The sequence below is a fragment of the Nicotiana tabacum genome, chromosome 18 (assembly GCF_000715075.1).
Source record: "Nicotiana tabacum cultivar K326 chromosome 18, ASM71507v2, whole genome shotgun sequence".
Classification (NCBI taxonomy): domain Eukaryota; kingdom Viridiplantae; phylum Streptophyta; class Magnoliopsida; order Solanales; family Solanaceae; genus Nicotiana; species Nicotiana tabacum.
This window is the reverse complement of record NC_134097.1, coordinates 1,298,376-1,315,206: the sequence shown is the minus strand read 5'-3', so window position 1 is coordinate 1,315,206 and position 16,831 is coordinate 1,298,376. Positions and strand designations below refer to the sequence as shown.

Genomic DNA, 16,831 nt, shown 5'->3' with positions numbered 1-16,831 from the left:
TGAAGATTATTACTCTAATACATAAGCCATCAACCAAACGTCACCTCAAAGTATATACGTATGTTTGTTTTAGTAAATGCATTCATATCTTAGGCTAATTGAGTCAATTATGTTACCTGAATCTATTAATTGCATACCTAAACTATCAAAAAAAGGAAATAAAACTTTCTTGTTCCTTAGTTTGTCACGCATCTGCAGTCAAGAGTTTGATCTCTCTCTAATTAAGTGTATACAGATCAAGACATGCCTAATTATAGACCATTCAATTAGACAAGTCACAAATTTTCTTTGTCAGAAAAAGTGACGTTTTGAGAATTCAGAAACTGAAATGACGTCGAGAGACTTTAATAACTATAAATTATAACATTCCAGAAACTGAAAGTTGATGTGGTTAAACCTATACCCCGAACTTCACCTCGAATTATAGACTAAGGTGAGGATTACATATCCCTTAACCATAGTTAAATGATAGAAGTCTATCTATACACACTACACATGCCTTGAATTAATTGATTTGATAGAATCACCAAGTGAAACCTTATAGCAACAGTGAAGTTGTCCCTCATGACTTATAGGTCACAAGTCCGAGCCGATAAAGCAGCCATTAATACTTGTATCAGGGTAGACTGTCTACATCACATCCCTTGGGGTGACGCCCTTCTTCGAACCCTATGGAAATGCGGGATACTTTTTGCACCAGACTGCCTTTTTTTTTTTTAAGAATTACAGAGTGCGTAGAACTTTAAAAAGAAAAAATGAATAAACTTTTTTTTTATTTTGCAGTTAAAAAGAGGCATTTAATTTGGTCTACCTTCAAAAAACCTTGAGAAGTCTAATAGAAAACCAAAAAAGGAAAAGTCTCACCAGCCATTCTCTTCAGTCCTCAAGATTCAACTACTAGCCAGCAAATGTCAATGTCTTTGATTCATTCAAAACTCAGCCACAAAATTCAAATTCTCCCTAGAACTCAAAATGTTCAAACAATAGAAAGTACCTTTCACAAGCAATCTCTATATATAGCACACAACATCAACAACAACGAAAACGCCTAACAACAACAAACTCCTCAATCCCGAGCAGTTTTTATATAAAGCATACAACACCAACAACGAAAACATCTCAATTCCATGCAGTTTTCATATAAAGCATACAACATCAACAACAACAACGAGAACGCCTCAACCACAAGCAGTTTCAAGAATTCTTTTGAAACTAAACAATGAGAATTTGACTTCTTCGTAGTAGAACAAATGGGATTTTCAAACATGATAGGGAAGTATCAACTTGTAAGAACAATTGGAGAAGGTACCTTTGCGAAGGTTAAACTCGCTATTAACACTATCAATGGTGAAAAGGTAGCCATCAAGATCATTGACAAACACATGATCAAGCAAAACAATCTCGTGTGCCAGGTACGTCAGTTGGACTCTTTAAGTTTCATTTCTAAGGGCTCGATCTCCTCTCGTCTTAAGGAGTTCTTTCTCAGGTGAAAAGAGAAATACGGACAATGAAGCTCCTCAGTCACCCCAGCATTGTTCAAATATACGAAGTAAGAACATCAACGTAACGTTGCTTTCATTTCACAGATAACAATATGCTAGAATTTCCTTGAGGGGCTTACTATTAACGCCTTTTAAAATACTAGGTAATAGGGACAAAGACGAAAATTTACATCATCATGGAGTATATACTAGGAGGGCCACTATCAGATAAGATGGTGAGATACAAAAAACAGAACCAGAACTAGTACTAAAGACAGTAGGGAAGCAAAGTAAATAATACATTTATTTCCTTCTTGCAGTCATATATAAAGAGATTAGAAGAAAAAGAGGCAAGAAAATACTTTCAACAGTTAATTGATGCTGTTGGTCATTGCCACAGCAAAGGGGTATATCACAGAGACCTAAAGGTATGAACACAAGAATGATATGACTCTATTCATTAGCTTCTTAACAAACGGAATGCAAAAAGATTGAGGCAGTTACTGTCTAATGCAGCCACAAAACTTGCTTTTGGATGGCAAGGGAAACATCAAAGTATCAGATTTCGGCCTCAGCACATTGGCAAAGGCATGAACAAATAGCAAAATTTCTATTCAAGTTATAAATGCAAATGTTGATACTGATAAATGGTTAACTACTTAACTTCACAGGCAAGTTCATTGTTATCCACCACATGCGGATCACCAAGCTACGTATCACCAGAGGTAAAGATAAAATACCGTTGTACTAACTCAACTCTGCACAGAAAAGGGCTAAAATTCACGGACGAGTTCATAAACCTGCTTTTGTTGTTACAGCTGCTCGGTCAAAAGGGCTACGAGGGAGGAGCTGCAGATATTTGGTCATGTGGAGTAATCCTTTTCGAGTTACTAGCTGGATATCTACCCTTTGATGATAGTAACTTGACAAACTTATATAGAAAGGCATGCTATATATATCTTTGCTTACATTTTTCAAAAAATACTTTATTTTTGCTTGCATAATTCATTCTATATCTAATAATCTGCTTGCTGTGAAGATCTATCGAGCTAAATGCATGTTTCCACGTTGGTTCACGGAAGACCAGAGGAAGCTAATTTCCAGAATACTAGACCCTAATCCAAAAATGGTAAACTTAATTCCTACTAGAACTGTGTCAGAAAATTCCAAAAGCTGAGATCAAAAATAATGATCATTTTCCTATCAAGCAGAGGATAACAATAGCAGAAATTATTGAAGATGAATGGTTTCAAATGGATTATAAGCCAGACGTGCGCGTAGAATCCAAACAGCACAATGGCAAGGATGATCGCTATACAACATTCAATTTAATTAAGGTAAATCTGACAGAATGGAAAAGACACAAATAGATTTAACTGGAACTGACCACATGTTTCAAAAGGAAACTGAAGCAGGAAATGACGTGGACGAAAGACCATTTCATAAATGCCTTTAGGCTAATAGCAATGTCACACGACCTAGATTTGTCACGTATCTTTGAAAAAGAGGTAAGCTGAAGCCTGAGAATTGGTCATGTTTCCGATAAACCTCTTTACTTTCATGAACCTCATGATTTTCCCTCTTTCTAGGATACTGAAAAGCAGAAGACAACACTTGGATCTAAGCACACAATCCATGAAACCATAGAGAAAATAAAGGCTGCTGCAGAACATGTGAGACTATCAGCTGAAAGAATAGACAAGTGCAAGGTTTTTACCTCACTCTTTGTTTTTTTTTTTCCTTCCACTTTTAGCATGCGGCAATAACATTAAGGCTAATTCTCTATCTTATTTGTAGCTACAAATTCACCCTACCAAGATGATTAAAGCTTCAAATTCATACATTGACCTAACAGCCCGGGTAAATTACTTTAATGTTGATTTTATGCAAAACAAAGCTACCAAAATATCCCAAATGTCTATATGATGTTATATTTGTCTTCTTGAATACTTTTTGGTTTTTTTTTTGGCCGTTCATATCCAATTTTAGGTAGTTGAGCTCGCGCCAAGCAATTGCGCCATAGAAATAACAAAGTCAGAAGGTGAACTGAGATTATACAAGCAGGTACATGTCCTTCAAAAATATGAATAAAGTTGCGATCCACTCACAATTGCTTGTCATACTTACGTAATCTTTCTGACCAGTTCTGCAAAAGTTTATCAAGTATGCTAATAAAGGAGGGAAGATGCTAAAAGAAAACATGTAAAATGCAAAAGCTGGACAAAGCCCAACAGCACTAGAACTATTCAAGTATGATTGGAGTGCATTAACTTGACCGTAAAATGGTGCAGAAAGGTTAGCATGCAAGGAACACTCAAGTGCCTGAAGAGCATGTTTACCGTAAAAAATATCACAATTTCTCCGAGGATAACAAGTTTGGAAGTTCAAAATGGAAAGAAGAGCAGAGACTTGAGCTTCAGAGGTTATACACGGCTAGAAACTAGGAAGCAAACGTGTATCGTTTTTTCTTTTGGCTTGGCTCGGGGGGGTTCCTCCTAGAAAGTCCTGATGCTACACTAGAAAAGAGAATACTAATTGTAAGAAATGGTGCGCGAATCAATTTAATGCACAAAAAGGTATAAAACAAAAGGTGATGTACGAACAGGGGCGGACCTAGAGTATTGAGTATGGGTTCCCGGGAACCCAGTAACTTTTGCGTAGACCCTGTATTTATATTAAGAAATTCACTAAATATTTATAAATATCTAACTGTGAACCCAGTTATTATTGCATATTAATTTAAAATTACGGTAGGAACCCATAAACCTCAAATCCTGGATCCGCCTCTGTGTACGAACAATGATGGATATACTAATGCAGTATGTTTATACCAATCAAAATAGTAAAAACAGCACATTATCTGACCTCAGGTAACGCAATACATCAGCAAGAGTAAAGGATTAAAGGTTCATCTGAAAAGATATGCAGAAGGTGAAGTTCCCTATATAGTTGCCCGAAGTAGACACAACAATAAGTAACAGCATGCCCATCCTCAAGTGGTCTTACAAAAGATGCGAGTAAGAGACTAAAGAATACGATAAATAGCACTATGTTCATGGAGAAAAAATTATTTGTGAATGCAGCGATTACCGCCACTTTGAACATTTCTTTCAATTTAACGTAAAAGACAAAATAAAGGAAGCACAAATGAAAGAAAATGAGAAAACGCATTGCAAAGATTCTGATCAACTACAAATTTGTGAGGTTCTTGAAGATAACACTCACACATGATATACATGCAAGAAGAAACAATTTGGCAATGATGCTCAGATCCGTGGTTATGCATGTGATTAGGACCTTGGAATGAAGTACCATAGGCGCTACCGATAAGCAAAAGGAACTATCACCGAGACAGCCAATCCTCGATGAACAGACAACTAGAGAAGGAAGTTATCTATCATATGTTCAATCACATCTGCACCATCTGAATTTAGCCAATAGGTCTTCACCTAAATTAAAAACACAATAAATAAAATAAGCTCAATAGGACACTAGAAAGAAATTCCGAACAAGTATGTGCTACATAATTGCACAGCAGCCAACAGACCAAACAAGTATGTGATAAATGGACTTTGGGCCTAACTCAGCCCCAAAAGCTAGCTTATGAGTTGAGGATTGCCCAAGATCATATAAGGAGACCAAAGACCTCAAATCCCTCCGATGTGGGACAAACAACTCAACACCCCCACCCCCTCACGCCCAGGCATGCAAACTGGAGCGTGGACAACATAAATGGGGCCCAACATCGGTAACAGTAAGTGGGATGGACCTGGCTCTGATACCATGATAAATAGACCTAGGGCCTAACTCAACCCCAAAAGCTAGCTTATGAGGTGAGAATTGCCCAAGACCATATAAGGAGACCAAAGACCTCAAATCCCTCCGATGTGGGACAACTAAACAGCATGAACTCTCGTATTCTCACAACAAAAGTTCTTCACTCCATATCCTTTGCCTAGAATGTAAATGAAGATTGAAAAACCAAAGAGAACAGTTTCCTTAATATATACCAAACTACCGTATCTCTGAACATTCATCCTTTTGAATAACCAAAGAAAAGGCATAGCATTTACAGTTGAAGCTAACAGTTTTTAGCAAAAGGTTTGAACAATCTACTAGACCCAAAACTTTAAAAAATTTAAAATGTCAAACACATAAGTCTTAAGGAAAAAAAATATGTTACAATACACACGGCTTGACTAGAAAATACCAGCAAGAATAATGAACCTAAAGCTTACCTGGATAGTATTGTGTGCAACGTATCGTTGTCTGCTTTCGTGAAAGCTAACATCAATTCGTTCCCATGGTACTTGTGTAAGACCGTCAATCATCTCCTCTAGATGGGCAAAAAGAAAAGCTCTATGAGAACCCCAAATGAAGCAAAAGCCCCGAGCAGCAAATAATCACATAGAAGATATTACCAAAAGAAGAAAAGGACGGACAAAAGAGGAGCTGAAAACCGGAAAAAATGTAACTGTCAATAAGAAGTAAAATTAGTAATAAACGAGGTCCTATTTCTAAAACCTCCGGGAGCAGCATGTCAAAAGAATGAATAGCTTTATTACGTAATCCTGCTATAGTGCTATTAGTTATCGTAATCTGCCTGGAAATAATAAAGGACTAACTAGATCATATCACAAACAATCTTGGCATAGTAGAAAGTGACCTCAGTTTACCGAAATCTTTTATTAATCTACAAGTGAATGTTGCTATCCTGCTACTAGTCAAAAACCTGTACATATCAGAATTTACTCCTAAAAGTTTTTCCTTTTGGGATGAAAATATTACCAAAGTAAAGGAAAACTCAAGCAACATCAAACAATTTCTCTGGCTCTCTGCCTGTGGGAACAGAAAGCATCACAGATATCCAATAAGAAAATAATAAATATCATAACCTTTATTACCAAAAAGGTGTGAGGCACATGTGTTAAACTAGAGGTAAAGTGAAAAATGAAGTAATGTCTTTTTATTTTATTATTATTTTACACTCATTTTATTTCTTTTGAGTGGGGGCTGGGCACTCTACCAAAATAGAGTAAGAGGGTTTACAAACCTTCTAAATCAGTCATTTGCTTCTCATCCGATGAAGATACTTTATGGTCAATATCCAGAGCAGTTTCTTGCTCAACATTTACGATATGTGGGTATTTCTGATCCTTTATTTGAAGGTTAGACTGGAGAAGAATGAAAAGAAATCCAGTTACATATACAAGAAGAACAAATTAGTAGTTAAACAGATAATGCAGCTCAGTCAATGGAATACCAACCTTTGGAAGTTCATTCTGACGGCGGATTGACGATGTTCTCCATCCAACAACATCTTATAGATGTGTTAAGGATAAAATAAATTCCAACTTTGGTGAATCCCATATAATCATATGTCACAACATAGTATTCACATGGTATGTAGAAAAAATAGCAGCAGGAGAACGATAAGACAAAGGATTCTAGAGAATGGCGCTCAAGGAGAAGCCGAGATTATTCTATGAAGAATCTAAAGAAGGAAGAGATGGAAAATTTGAACCAAAGTGTTTTCCGCGGAGCGAGAATAGCGTTTGGGATGATCAACAGGCATGAACCAAAGACTGCAGGTAATTGATGAGAATTATCCTGCTTATTAAAATAAGTAATTTTAGACCAAAAAATAAATAAAAGTATCCCTTTAAACTTTTAAATGAGACAGTTACACAATACTTCAGGCATCAAATAGAGGTTCTGGGCTAAACTCACCACCATCTATCAACCAAATATCTTCACGTACTTGGCCCGAAAAGAATTAGGCATCCACATGAAGGAGAGTGTTCCAGACCAAAATTTAATAAGTACAATTTAAACTTTTAGACAACAATTCAGACAATTCATTAGGAAAAATTTAAGCACACAATCAAAAACCGTCAAGGTTATTGATGGACAAGACCTAAAACTGCTTTTATACCCTCATATATCCAATATAGGACATTGTAACTCAACACCCTCCTGATTATATAGCCTAATTTTGGGTTCACGCATGACTTAGATGAGGATTTAGTCATGTCAAAAGAGGCTTAACAAATGTTGGTGCAGACACAAAGCGAGAAATTAGAGAAAAGACAGAATATGTACAGACACAATTCAAGACATAATATATATATATATATATATATATATATATATATATATATATATATTTCTCAGTAGCTATAAACTCTAGTTCTGTAGAATTTCGCTGGAATAATGGTCGGCACAATGGCTGGAAAAATGGACATAATAGTGGTGGGAAAAAGTAGTGTGCACCCCAAAATAACAAATATGTGGCAAGAAATCGGAAATAAGAGCAACTGGAACAACAACCAACAACAACAACAACATACGCAGTATTATACCACGTGGGGTCTGGGGAGGGTAGTGTGTACGTAGACCTTACCCCTACCTTGTGAGGATAGAGAGGCAACTGGAACAACAACCGAACTACCAAAAACACTTACTTTTAAAAAAAAGGAAAATTGAAATACCAAAACAGTAACTCTAATAGGAAAGAATAGTAAAACATGGAAAGTAACAAAACCATTGATTGATCAAGCACCATAAAAGTCCTATGACGGAAGCTGTTTAGGTATCTACTAACATCGCACAGGTTCTGATACTCTATGAAACTATCTAAACATTAATATCAAAACCTCTAAGACTGTTATGAAGTAGCTCAAGAACTTTATAAAGCTTTCGGTTGCCCCTATATGCCAACGCGGGACATTACAACTCAACACTATTATCATGAATGAAACAGAAGAACCTATTGCTAAAGACAAGATTAATATATACAAGAAGCTTAAGCGTCCCATAGCTGTGCAGGGGGAAATTTAGCTACACAAAGGAGAATGTCCTGCAGATGGATAATGGAAAAACTGGTCTTGGCAGGATAGAGATACCGATATTAGGACAGGGAAAACCACACTAGCAATACAACATGCGGACTCTTTATCACTCTTGTTGATTATTGGCTGTAAGAAAAAAGCTACACCACTTTAACCAGTTCTGGGATTAAGAGAAGTTCGTACTATCTCCCTCTCATAAAATACTACCTACGTTGACTGGCACTCTTTTAAGAGAGGAACTTTTGAACAATTATTAAATTCCATTTGGACTGAGAAATATCTAGATAGTTGCTTGAAGTGCCACAAAGTGAAGTAGTCAGTTGAAAAGATGTCGCACCAAGATAGAGATGAAAAAGAGAAGTATCATTTAGATTAGTTTGAAGTTTCTGAGAATAAATACCTTCACATTTAAGAACCTATTTTTTTTCCGGGAAAACAAAGAAAAAAAGGAAAGTAGCCAGTAGGTCAGGTTTTTGAGGACGGAGTTATCATTAGCCTGATGCTGATGGAGGTGTAACTAAGCAACTAGCAGGTGGCATCACTGAATGTCAGTATTCGGAGTCAACTTTAGTTGTAAGGGCAATTTACAGCATAGAGGACCGATGGATTTCCATATCATCACTAGTTTTAGATTTATCGTAGCAGCATTTCAAGTGTGAATATCATCTTCTATCCAGCAATGTCCACTTTTAAAAAGTCAAACCCACTGACCTAGACACTATAATTTTGGTGGAAGCTTTAAGAACAATGACGTCATCTTCAATCCTAACAGCACGCATGAGGCTGTGTTCAAGAAATTTTACATGATGACAACAAATTTATGAAAACCTCCACTGCTGTAGCAATAGTTCAGAATAACTGTTTGAACAAGAAAGCAGCATCATTGAAATATTTCAAACTGATTAAGATCAGGAAAGGTAGTTCATTTATCTTAAAATGGCAACACGAATCAAATAGATATCCCAAAACATAAAAGTTCTACTAGCTCATATATAACTACTGGGAGGTTTTTCATCAAAAACTACTGGGTGGTTTTCGTTCAGAAAATTTTGCAAACTACAACTATTTTTGTGTGCTCAAAGCATATATATTATAAGAAACCTGAAAATCTAATAAATCTCATAGGATACGGTCATAATTTGCGTTTGCATATGCCGCTCGACGCTTAAAAGAGCGTAACGCTGACCTACACAGAAAGCCAAAGATGATGTTACAAGATAATGCGTTTGCCACTTCCCTCTAATAGGGGGGAAAAATTCAAAAGTTGGTACTGACATGAATTTGAGATCATCTGAATCATTGACCATCCTAAGGAGGAGGGGAGGCTTCCCATCATCTTTATCAGTCAGGAATAGGTGCTTTCCAGATCTCCCAACAATCCAGTGAGCAGTTTGAGATGCCCCTTTCTCCAGCAAAGGAAGACCGCAGAGAAGTGGCAGCTGGGCAAAACAGAGAAAAGAATTACAAAGAAAAGGACAATTACTTTGGTAAACTCTATTTAGAGTTCAAGGTTAACTAATGTGTTGAGATACACAAGCTTTAAGGGGCACACCCACCATGAAAGCATGACAAACGTAAAATAACTTTACCATCAGCAGCTAAATGCTTATAGGAACCAAGCATTATAAGCAATTATACTAGTATCATATTATCGGGGTAATATCATGATTACATGTATATACATAAGAAGCTTCCAGTGATGCTTTGGTGTTCCTTTAACTCTTCTCTCCTCGCGTCCTTATGTTTTGCCAAGCCCCACATTGGTTGAGGGAATGGGTTGTAGATGGTCTTGGAAAATCCTCCTTTCATGAACTAACTTTTGGGATTGAGTTACGCCCAAGGGTTGTAACTTTACATGGTATCAGAACCAAACACATTGATCCATGTTGTTGTTTTCTCAATGTGGGGCCCCCGTGTTATATTATCCACACTATATTTGTCCAGTCTGGGCGTGTGGGGGAGTGTCAAGTCCCATATTGATTGAGGGAATGGGTTGTGATATCCTTACACAATTTCGGGCAATCCTCCCCTCACGAGCAAGTCTTTTGGTGATATCCTTCCCTCCAATAATTGGTAACCATATAACAAGACATCCATTTTCATTGTAACATGTCCATTTAGAAACAATCCACATCGACAATTAGGCAAAGTATTAAATAAGCAAGCATTTTCTCACATAGCGGGAAAATCCATTTTCGTGGTCCGACCCTTCCCCGAACCCCACGCATAGCAGGAGCTTAGTGCATTGGGCTAACTTTTTTATTTCTCACATCATTGCCTAAGTGTGATGAATGAAATATAAGCAAAGTTTTCCACATTGTAGATGGGTGTGCTTAAAGAAGTTAGTCCCACCATAACAATGGCGAATTGTGGTGTCAGATAGTAAACTCACCAAATAAGACGGATAGGATAAAGAAACTAGTTCGAAAGAGACATATTTGGAGTAGTTGTAACATAGACTTATTGACAGGATGGAGCCAATAGAATAATGGAAACCTTAAAAAGGAGTTGGTTGTCTACAAGAGACTAAGCAGATAAGAGAAGGTGATAGAGAGATAGGAAAATTAAGTTATAAATAATGATATTGTGGACTAGATAAAAATAGGAAGGGGTGTGAATCATTCTAGAACCAGGGTTTAAAAAAAATATATAGAATTAAAGAAAATTGGTGATAAGGATTAACTCTTGTGTAGCGAAAGAAGATAATAACCAGCCAACATAGACTGGTGGTCCAGGATGCAAAGTTATAGAGCTGAGCGAAACAAGAGAAAAGTAGCATGCCAAACATACTAAAAAAACACAAACCACATGGAGTAACATTTAAGGATAAGTTATTAAAGAATGACCACGGGTTTAGAAGGCCAAGAACCGTGACAAGAACATTGGTTGTTGAGTGAGTAGGTCAAGCATATTCACTAGATTATCAAAGAAATGTGGATATGAATGAATGTATCGTCATACCTATTATAAAAATGAATATGCGGTCATACAAGATTGGTAATGATAACATCTAACAGATGGTGCAAATAGCACATACAAAGAATAAATGAGAGAACGTCGCCGAACATGGTTTGGTCATGTCCTAAGTTAACCTCAATATGCATCGGTTGTACGTGCAATACTGAAATATTTGAATGTGCTAAAAGCAAACAAGATAAATTTCATATGGAGGAAATTTGTCTTAAAGTACCTTCAATCTCTTGGATCCCAGCAGACTTAACTAAGAACACAAATGAATAGAAGCAAATCATCATACAGGTGATCAACTAGTAGGTATTAAGGATTTGTTATTGCTAGACTCACATTAAGTCCATTGTTTACCATGAATCTTGTTAGATTGGTTAGAGACCTGTATGCCAATGTAGGGACAAATGCAAGATTTTAGAAAAAACCTAATTTGCATTGAAAGACAAATTAGTCAGCATTGAAATAAAATAGACACGATCAAAAGCTGAAATGATACAGAAAATTCATATAATCTACCCCAACTAGTTCAGGATTAAAGCATAGTTGACTGATCAACAAGAAGATGTTCAAGATAAAGACAGTTATGTTCGCACATAAGGATGAAAGCAATTCCACCCCCCTCTAACAAAACAAAAAAGAAAAATAAACAGAAAAGACTCTGATCATCCTTACCTAATGAAGTTGCTTGCTTTAGTAATTTAGTCGGTAGGTTGAATGGAAAACTAATTTCCACTAGTCCAAGAAACTAACATTGAAAATGAAAGCAGCAAACATGTTAACTTAAGTGAAGCCTTTAATAGATGCCTATGCTCAAACTTGCCCAAGTAAACTGCACTTTTCAGTATATCAGCGTTTGAAGTGGAATGACTACAGTGAAGTTTGTAATTCCAGATAGGGATAGCTAAAATTACTGAAAAAATATCATCCTAAAGAAACTGTGAGATAATGAAGCACCTGCTTATGCCCTCTTGAGCCCAAATGCGGAGTCGCAACTGTTATGAAGTTCACGGGTTCTAATCCAGCAACAGTTTCTTCCGAAGACTGCTTGTGACATTGGTCAGACACATTCTCTTCCCTGACTAAGCATGAGCCATTAATATCAGCTAATTCTGTTTTTGTTGGAAGTTCATACAACCTCCCAATAGCATATCTTGCTACAAGGCCACCCAAGGAGTGAGCAACAAATGAGATCTTGTGCACCCCAGGCCACCGTTTGATCACATCCTCCACCTGCACTATAAAGCAGCAGGTTTTTTCCAAGCCTCAAATCACTTATTCCTAATGGACTTACATTTGCTAAGAGACATTAAACATTCGGTAATAAAACTATAAAAATCAGAAAGCCATTAGCGAAGTACCTCTCTTGCAAGTCTCTCGCCCATCCGGTCAACACCATCAAAGGTCAACATAGAAGAATTGCACTCGCTACCTGGCAAGTCACAAGGTGTTATCGTCAATTCAAACAACTTAAGTTCCTCTCAATGGTTAAGATATGCTTGTCATCACGAAATACATAAAAAGGGAAAAAATGAAAATTTTGGACAGTATTATTAAAAGCACACTTGAGCCGTACATAAGCCTTAAAATTTGTTTCAATGCAGGATTTGAACTGTGCGCTGCTTAGGCAGCACTTTATATATTTCACTGTATCATAAATTTTCAATTACTTTGTCCATCTAGCTTTTGTTTATGATTATTACCTTTTTGCATTACATGAACATATTTTAATGTTTATTTTCCTCCACCTTCATCTTTCTTTATTAAAGCATGCATTTTTGTCACACTTCGCTCTTAAACCCAGCAAATCATGGCATCTTTATTTTAATTGACAAACCACGCAGTTGGGAGGTAAATTTCAAGCAACAAAATTGAAACAAAAGGTCTATAACTAAAGACGCACGACAGAACAAACAAAATATTTATATTTCTTACACCATTGAGGTAAAAAAAAAAAGGATGAAATGCTGACATTTCAGTATAAATTATATATGTGTTACCTATTCTATCATCACCCCAACCAGATCGAAAAACAATACATATTACGTATAACAATGTTTCTACTGTAAATATCTAATATAGCAAGATGTAAGCTATATGCATAAGCTACAAGTTTGTCACAGCTCACAACCTAAAGTGACATAATCTGACTGTAAGTTCTGGAAATCAAGTACTAAGGGCATGGAAAACATCTGTCAGCCGACCAAATTTCAAACTTCACATCTATCCTGGAGACTGGCGTCCAACGTGCGTCCAACGTCCACTTCGTTCCCAATTACACTGACCGACGAACTCTCATATTATCCACACTGATGCCTAATCCCAATTCATGAGTTCACAGAGATAAACTTCCCAAAAGTCTCTACAAACATTCCATGTGCTATTCATCCAATGAATCAATTAGTTACCAAGTTTCCTTAAGCTTTTCTGCAGCCTCTTTTGATGTTTGAAGCTCCTTATTGGCGGAGGAGGTCAACAATAAAGAACTTCAGGTCAAACTACTCAACTGATTTACATGTCTGATTTCATCAAAAGGGTCCTTGCATAACCCCACTACCCCTTGTGTCGCTTCAGATGTTCATATCTTTGGTAAACTTTTAATATTCTTCGACTCCAAACCTCTCCTTCTATGTACTCCTTTGGAAAGGTTTAACGCGACTAGCAGACCACATCGTACTCAATCAAATAATGGACACTCGCTGTTCCATGCTTTCGCAACAAATTACACTGAAGTAGCAAGCAGTGCTTCTGATTCTTAAGGCAACAAAAAACTTACCATCCTGCTGCGGCCCAGTTGAAGATCCTTTTTAATGACCGAGATATCCGTTTGAGACCAACCATTAGAACCAACCGCAAACTTCAAAACTCAGGGATAATGAGCCGCTTCTCTATCCTTCTCCACTTAAATACCAGACTTTGTTTGCATGGCGCAGGGCTTGAACCTATGACCTAAGTCACAACTCCCTCAACCTTTGGCACTTGAGCTAAACCCTGAGGGCCGACCCAGTTGAAGACATTTGACATAGCCCAAACCACATTGAAGATATTTGACAAGGTCCAAACAACAAAAGGGAGGAAAGGGAAAGGAAAATAATGTGAACTGGCCAACTCCCTTTATAGGCAAGATCAAAATGCATGCAGAAAAAAAATAAGAAACAGACAGTCATGGATTGCAATTTGAAATTGGTAGGCCATCACTAAAGTTGAACTTACAGTGAACAACAATTTTATCAGGCAGTCTTTTGACAAATTGCTCAGCAGCATATCTCCAATCTGTAGAACTGCAAAGGCATCAGAAAGAAACTATTAAGAAATTTGGATAATTGGAATTAACTCGAAAAGAGGATGCATGATCCACTTGATACCTGCTGAAAAAGGCAGGAAATATAAGACAAATGCAAAATGAAGCGCAACATTTTGAGAATACCACAATTATGGACTTAATGAACTCTACAGATCAGAACCACCTTCACAATGAGATTTTTGGTAGCATTCGCTAACATTTTAAATTCCCATCAGAAATGTTTCGGGTTGCTTCTTTGAAGCATATGCATAACTATTCTGACAAGATTTTCTTGGTTTTATATTATACTAAAATTTCAGCACTCATAGAAATGGCAAGACAACAAAGTGTCAACTAAAATCAACATTATACCTTAATTTCTGAAAAAAGTAAGCTTTTTTCAACATTATACCTGTAATTGGTTTTTTGCTTCTCGTTTATTCAACTTTTCATTGCCATCTGAAATTTTTGCAGTTATGACATGGACCCTCTGTATGGAAGTCCAAGGATACAGTTGCTAAAGCTAAATGTCAATAATCATATTTCACGTAATTAACTCTTTTCAAGCTTTAATTAATACGGAAATATACCCCACTTCCCTCCCTACCCCTACCCAAACAAAGAATTGAAAAGAAAATAGAACACCATTATTTCTGGGAGGCCAGCAACCTAAATGCAGATTCATTAGTTTCGTATAGATGAAAAAAAAATCATTCTTTAGTTCCAACTAACCATCATTGTCTGTAAAATCCTTAATAAAAACAGTAACCAATGATGCCAAAACAAAAGAATCAAGAAAATCACATATGCCAATATCATATTTCACATGTCAATGAAGTGGGTTGAGAATCATGAAGCCCGGGTTCAAATCTCAGCAGAGGAAAAATCACTAGGTCATATCTTTCCATCTATCCAAGCTTTGGCAGACGGAGTTACCCGATACTTGTGCTGATAGGAGGTACCAGGTACCCCGCGTAATTAGTTGAGGTGCGGGCAAACTAGCCCGGACTATAAAAACACAAACAAACAAATTCCTAATAACAAACACATTGTATCACTAAATTAACAAACACAAACGAAACAAAATCAACATATTAGATGAAAAAACTTCAATCTTTACTTTAACCATCATTGTCACTAAAATCCTTAATACAGCATTAACCGTTATTGAAAGAATCGAGAAAATCACATAAGTGAATATCATTTTATTTATGACGGTGGTATCGGGCCAGCTTACCTACACATCTACTATTCCATCGGTTAGCTCCTACCACTACATGTGTCGTGTAACTCTACCCACATATATCAATATCATATTCACAAGTTAACAAATTCCTATAACAAACACATAGTATTACTACATTATTAAACACAAATAATGAAATAAAAATTCAATCTTTTTACCTCCCAATAAGACCATTGACCATAATAACAAGATGTTCAGGCTGCAACTTTGCTTTAGCAGAAGCTGCATCAAACACATCTTCACCATCATTAACTGATTCAATTTCAACCTTCTGACCCTTTTTTAGACTATTCGTCAAACACCCTCTGCTCAATTTTCTCAACAACTCCATTTTTTCATAATCCACCCACAACAGCCTACAATTATTGCCACTACCCTTATAAATGTCAAATCTTGATTTTGACTTTGACTTTGACCCAAAACTCAAAACTGAGCCAGAAAATTGCGGGACTGACGTTGTTATTGGGATCTTGGGCTTAAAGGGTTGCTCGATTTTGGTGATCATAAGTGAAGGATCAAGGGGGGGAAAATGAGCATCAAGAAAAAGTACTTTTTGATTAAAAGTAAGAAATTACGAGAATTTTGGTGATCGTAAGTCAAGGCATAAGTTTTTTCTTTTTTCTTTTTTGAGGGATTTTGGTTCGTAAGGGGAGAAGAAGGTAAAAGAGGAGGGAGAATTATGATAGTTGAAGAAAATAGGAGGGCCTTAATGATGAAACATGATTTTCATTGGACTAATTTGTAAGGATTATGTTAAAGAAAAGGAGCCTAACAAAACTTTAACCGGTTTTTCGAGCCGGCTATTACATTTATGAGTGTCACGACCCAAAATCCTAACATGTTGTGCTGGCACCTAACGTGATACTAGGCAAGCCGATTTCTCACAAATATTTCCAATACTTTTAACAAGAATGAATTTAAAGCAGTTTTAATAGTAAAAGTTCTCATAACCGGAATAGAAAACCCAAAACATAATGCGGAATTCCCAACTATAGGGTTGTCACAG

At 36.7% G+C, this 16,831-nt stretch overlaps 2 protein-coding genes across 2 annotated transcripts; one reads left to right on the top strand and one right to left on the bottom strand.

The window, feature by feature from the left end:
- Positions 1–369: 369 nt before the first annotated feature.
- On the top strand, positions 370–4,340 carry LOC107765371 (CBL-interacting serine/threonine-protein kinase 21). The gene is given in 14 exon segments (XM_075236526.1): positions 370–1,412; positions 1,487–1,549; positions 1,646–1,717; positions 1,802–1,909; positions 1,998–2,069; positions 2,153–2,206; positions 2,300–2,425; positions 2,521–2,610; positions 2,693–2,752; positions 2,852–2,989; positions 3,071–3,190; positions 3,279–3,341; positions 3,471–3,545; positions 3,626–4,340. Coding segments are annotated over 14 exon segments (1,251 nt in total). The 5' UTR covers positions 370–1,250; the 3' UTR covers positions 3,674–4,340.
- An 81-nt stretch (positions 4,341–4,421) lies between these two features.
- LOC107791666 (uncharacterized) lies at positions 4,422–16,497 on the bottom strand. The gene is made up of 10 exons (XM_075236525.1): positions 15,984–16,497; positions 14,510–14,577; positions 12,658–12,728; positions 12,254–12,529; positions 9,608–9,771; positions 9,463–9,518; positions 6,749–6,801; positions 6,535–6,655; positions 5,720–5,817; positions 4,422–4,930 (listed from the first exon to the last, which is right to left on the bottom strand). Exons 1-10 carry the CDS (start codon positions 16,328–16,330, stop codon positions 4,859–4,861), a joined length of 1,326 nt encoding a protein of 441 aa, XP_075092626.1. The 5' UTR covers positions 16,331–16,497; the 3' UTR covers positions 4,422–4,858.
- Between the last annotated feature and the right edge of the window lie 334 nt (positions 16,498–16,831).

Coding starts and splice junctions, on each gene's coding strand:
- LOC107791666 (XM_075236525.1), bottom strand. CDS start 16,330: ATGATCACCAAAATCGAGCAACCCTTTAAGCCCAAGATCCCAATAACA. Junction 12,530..12,657: donor GCGAGAGACTTGCAAGAGAG/GTACTTCGCTAA, acceptor TTTATAGTGCAG/GTGGAGGATGTGATCAAACG. Junction 6,656..6,748: donor GTCAGAATGAACTTCCAAAG/GTTGGTATTCCA, acceptor ATTCTTCTCCAG/TCTAACCTTCAAATAAAGGA.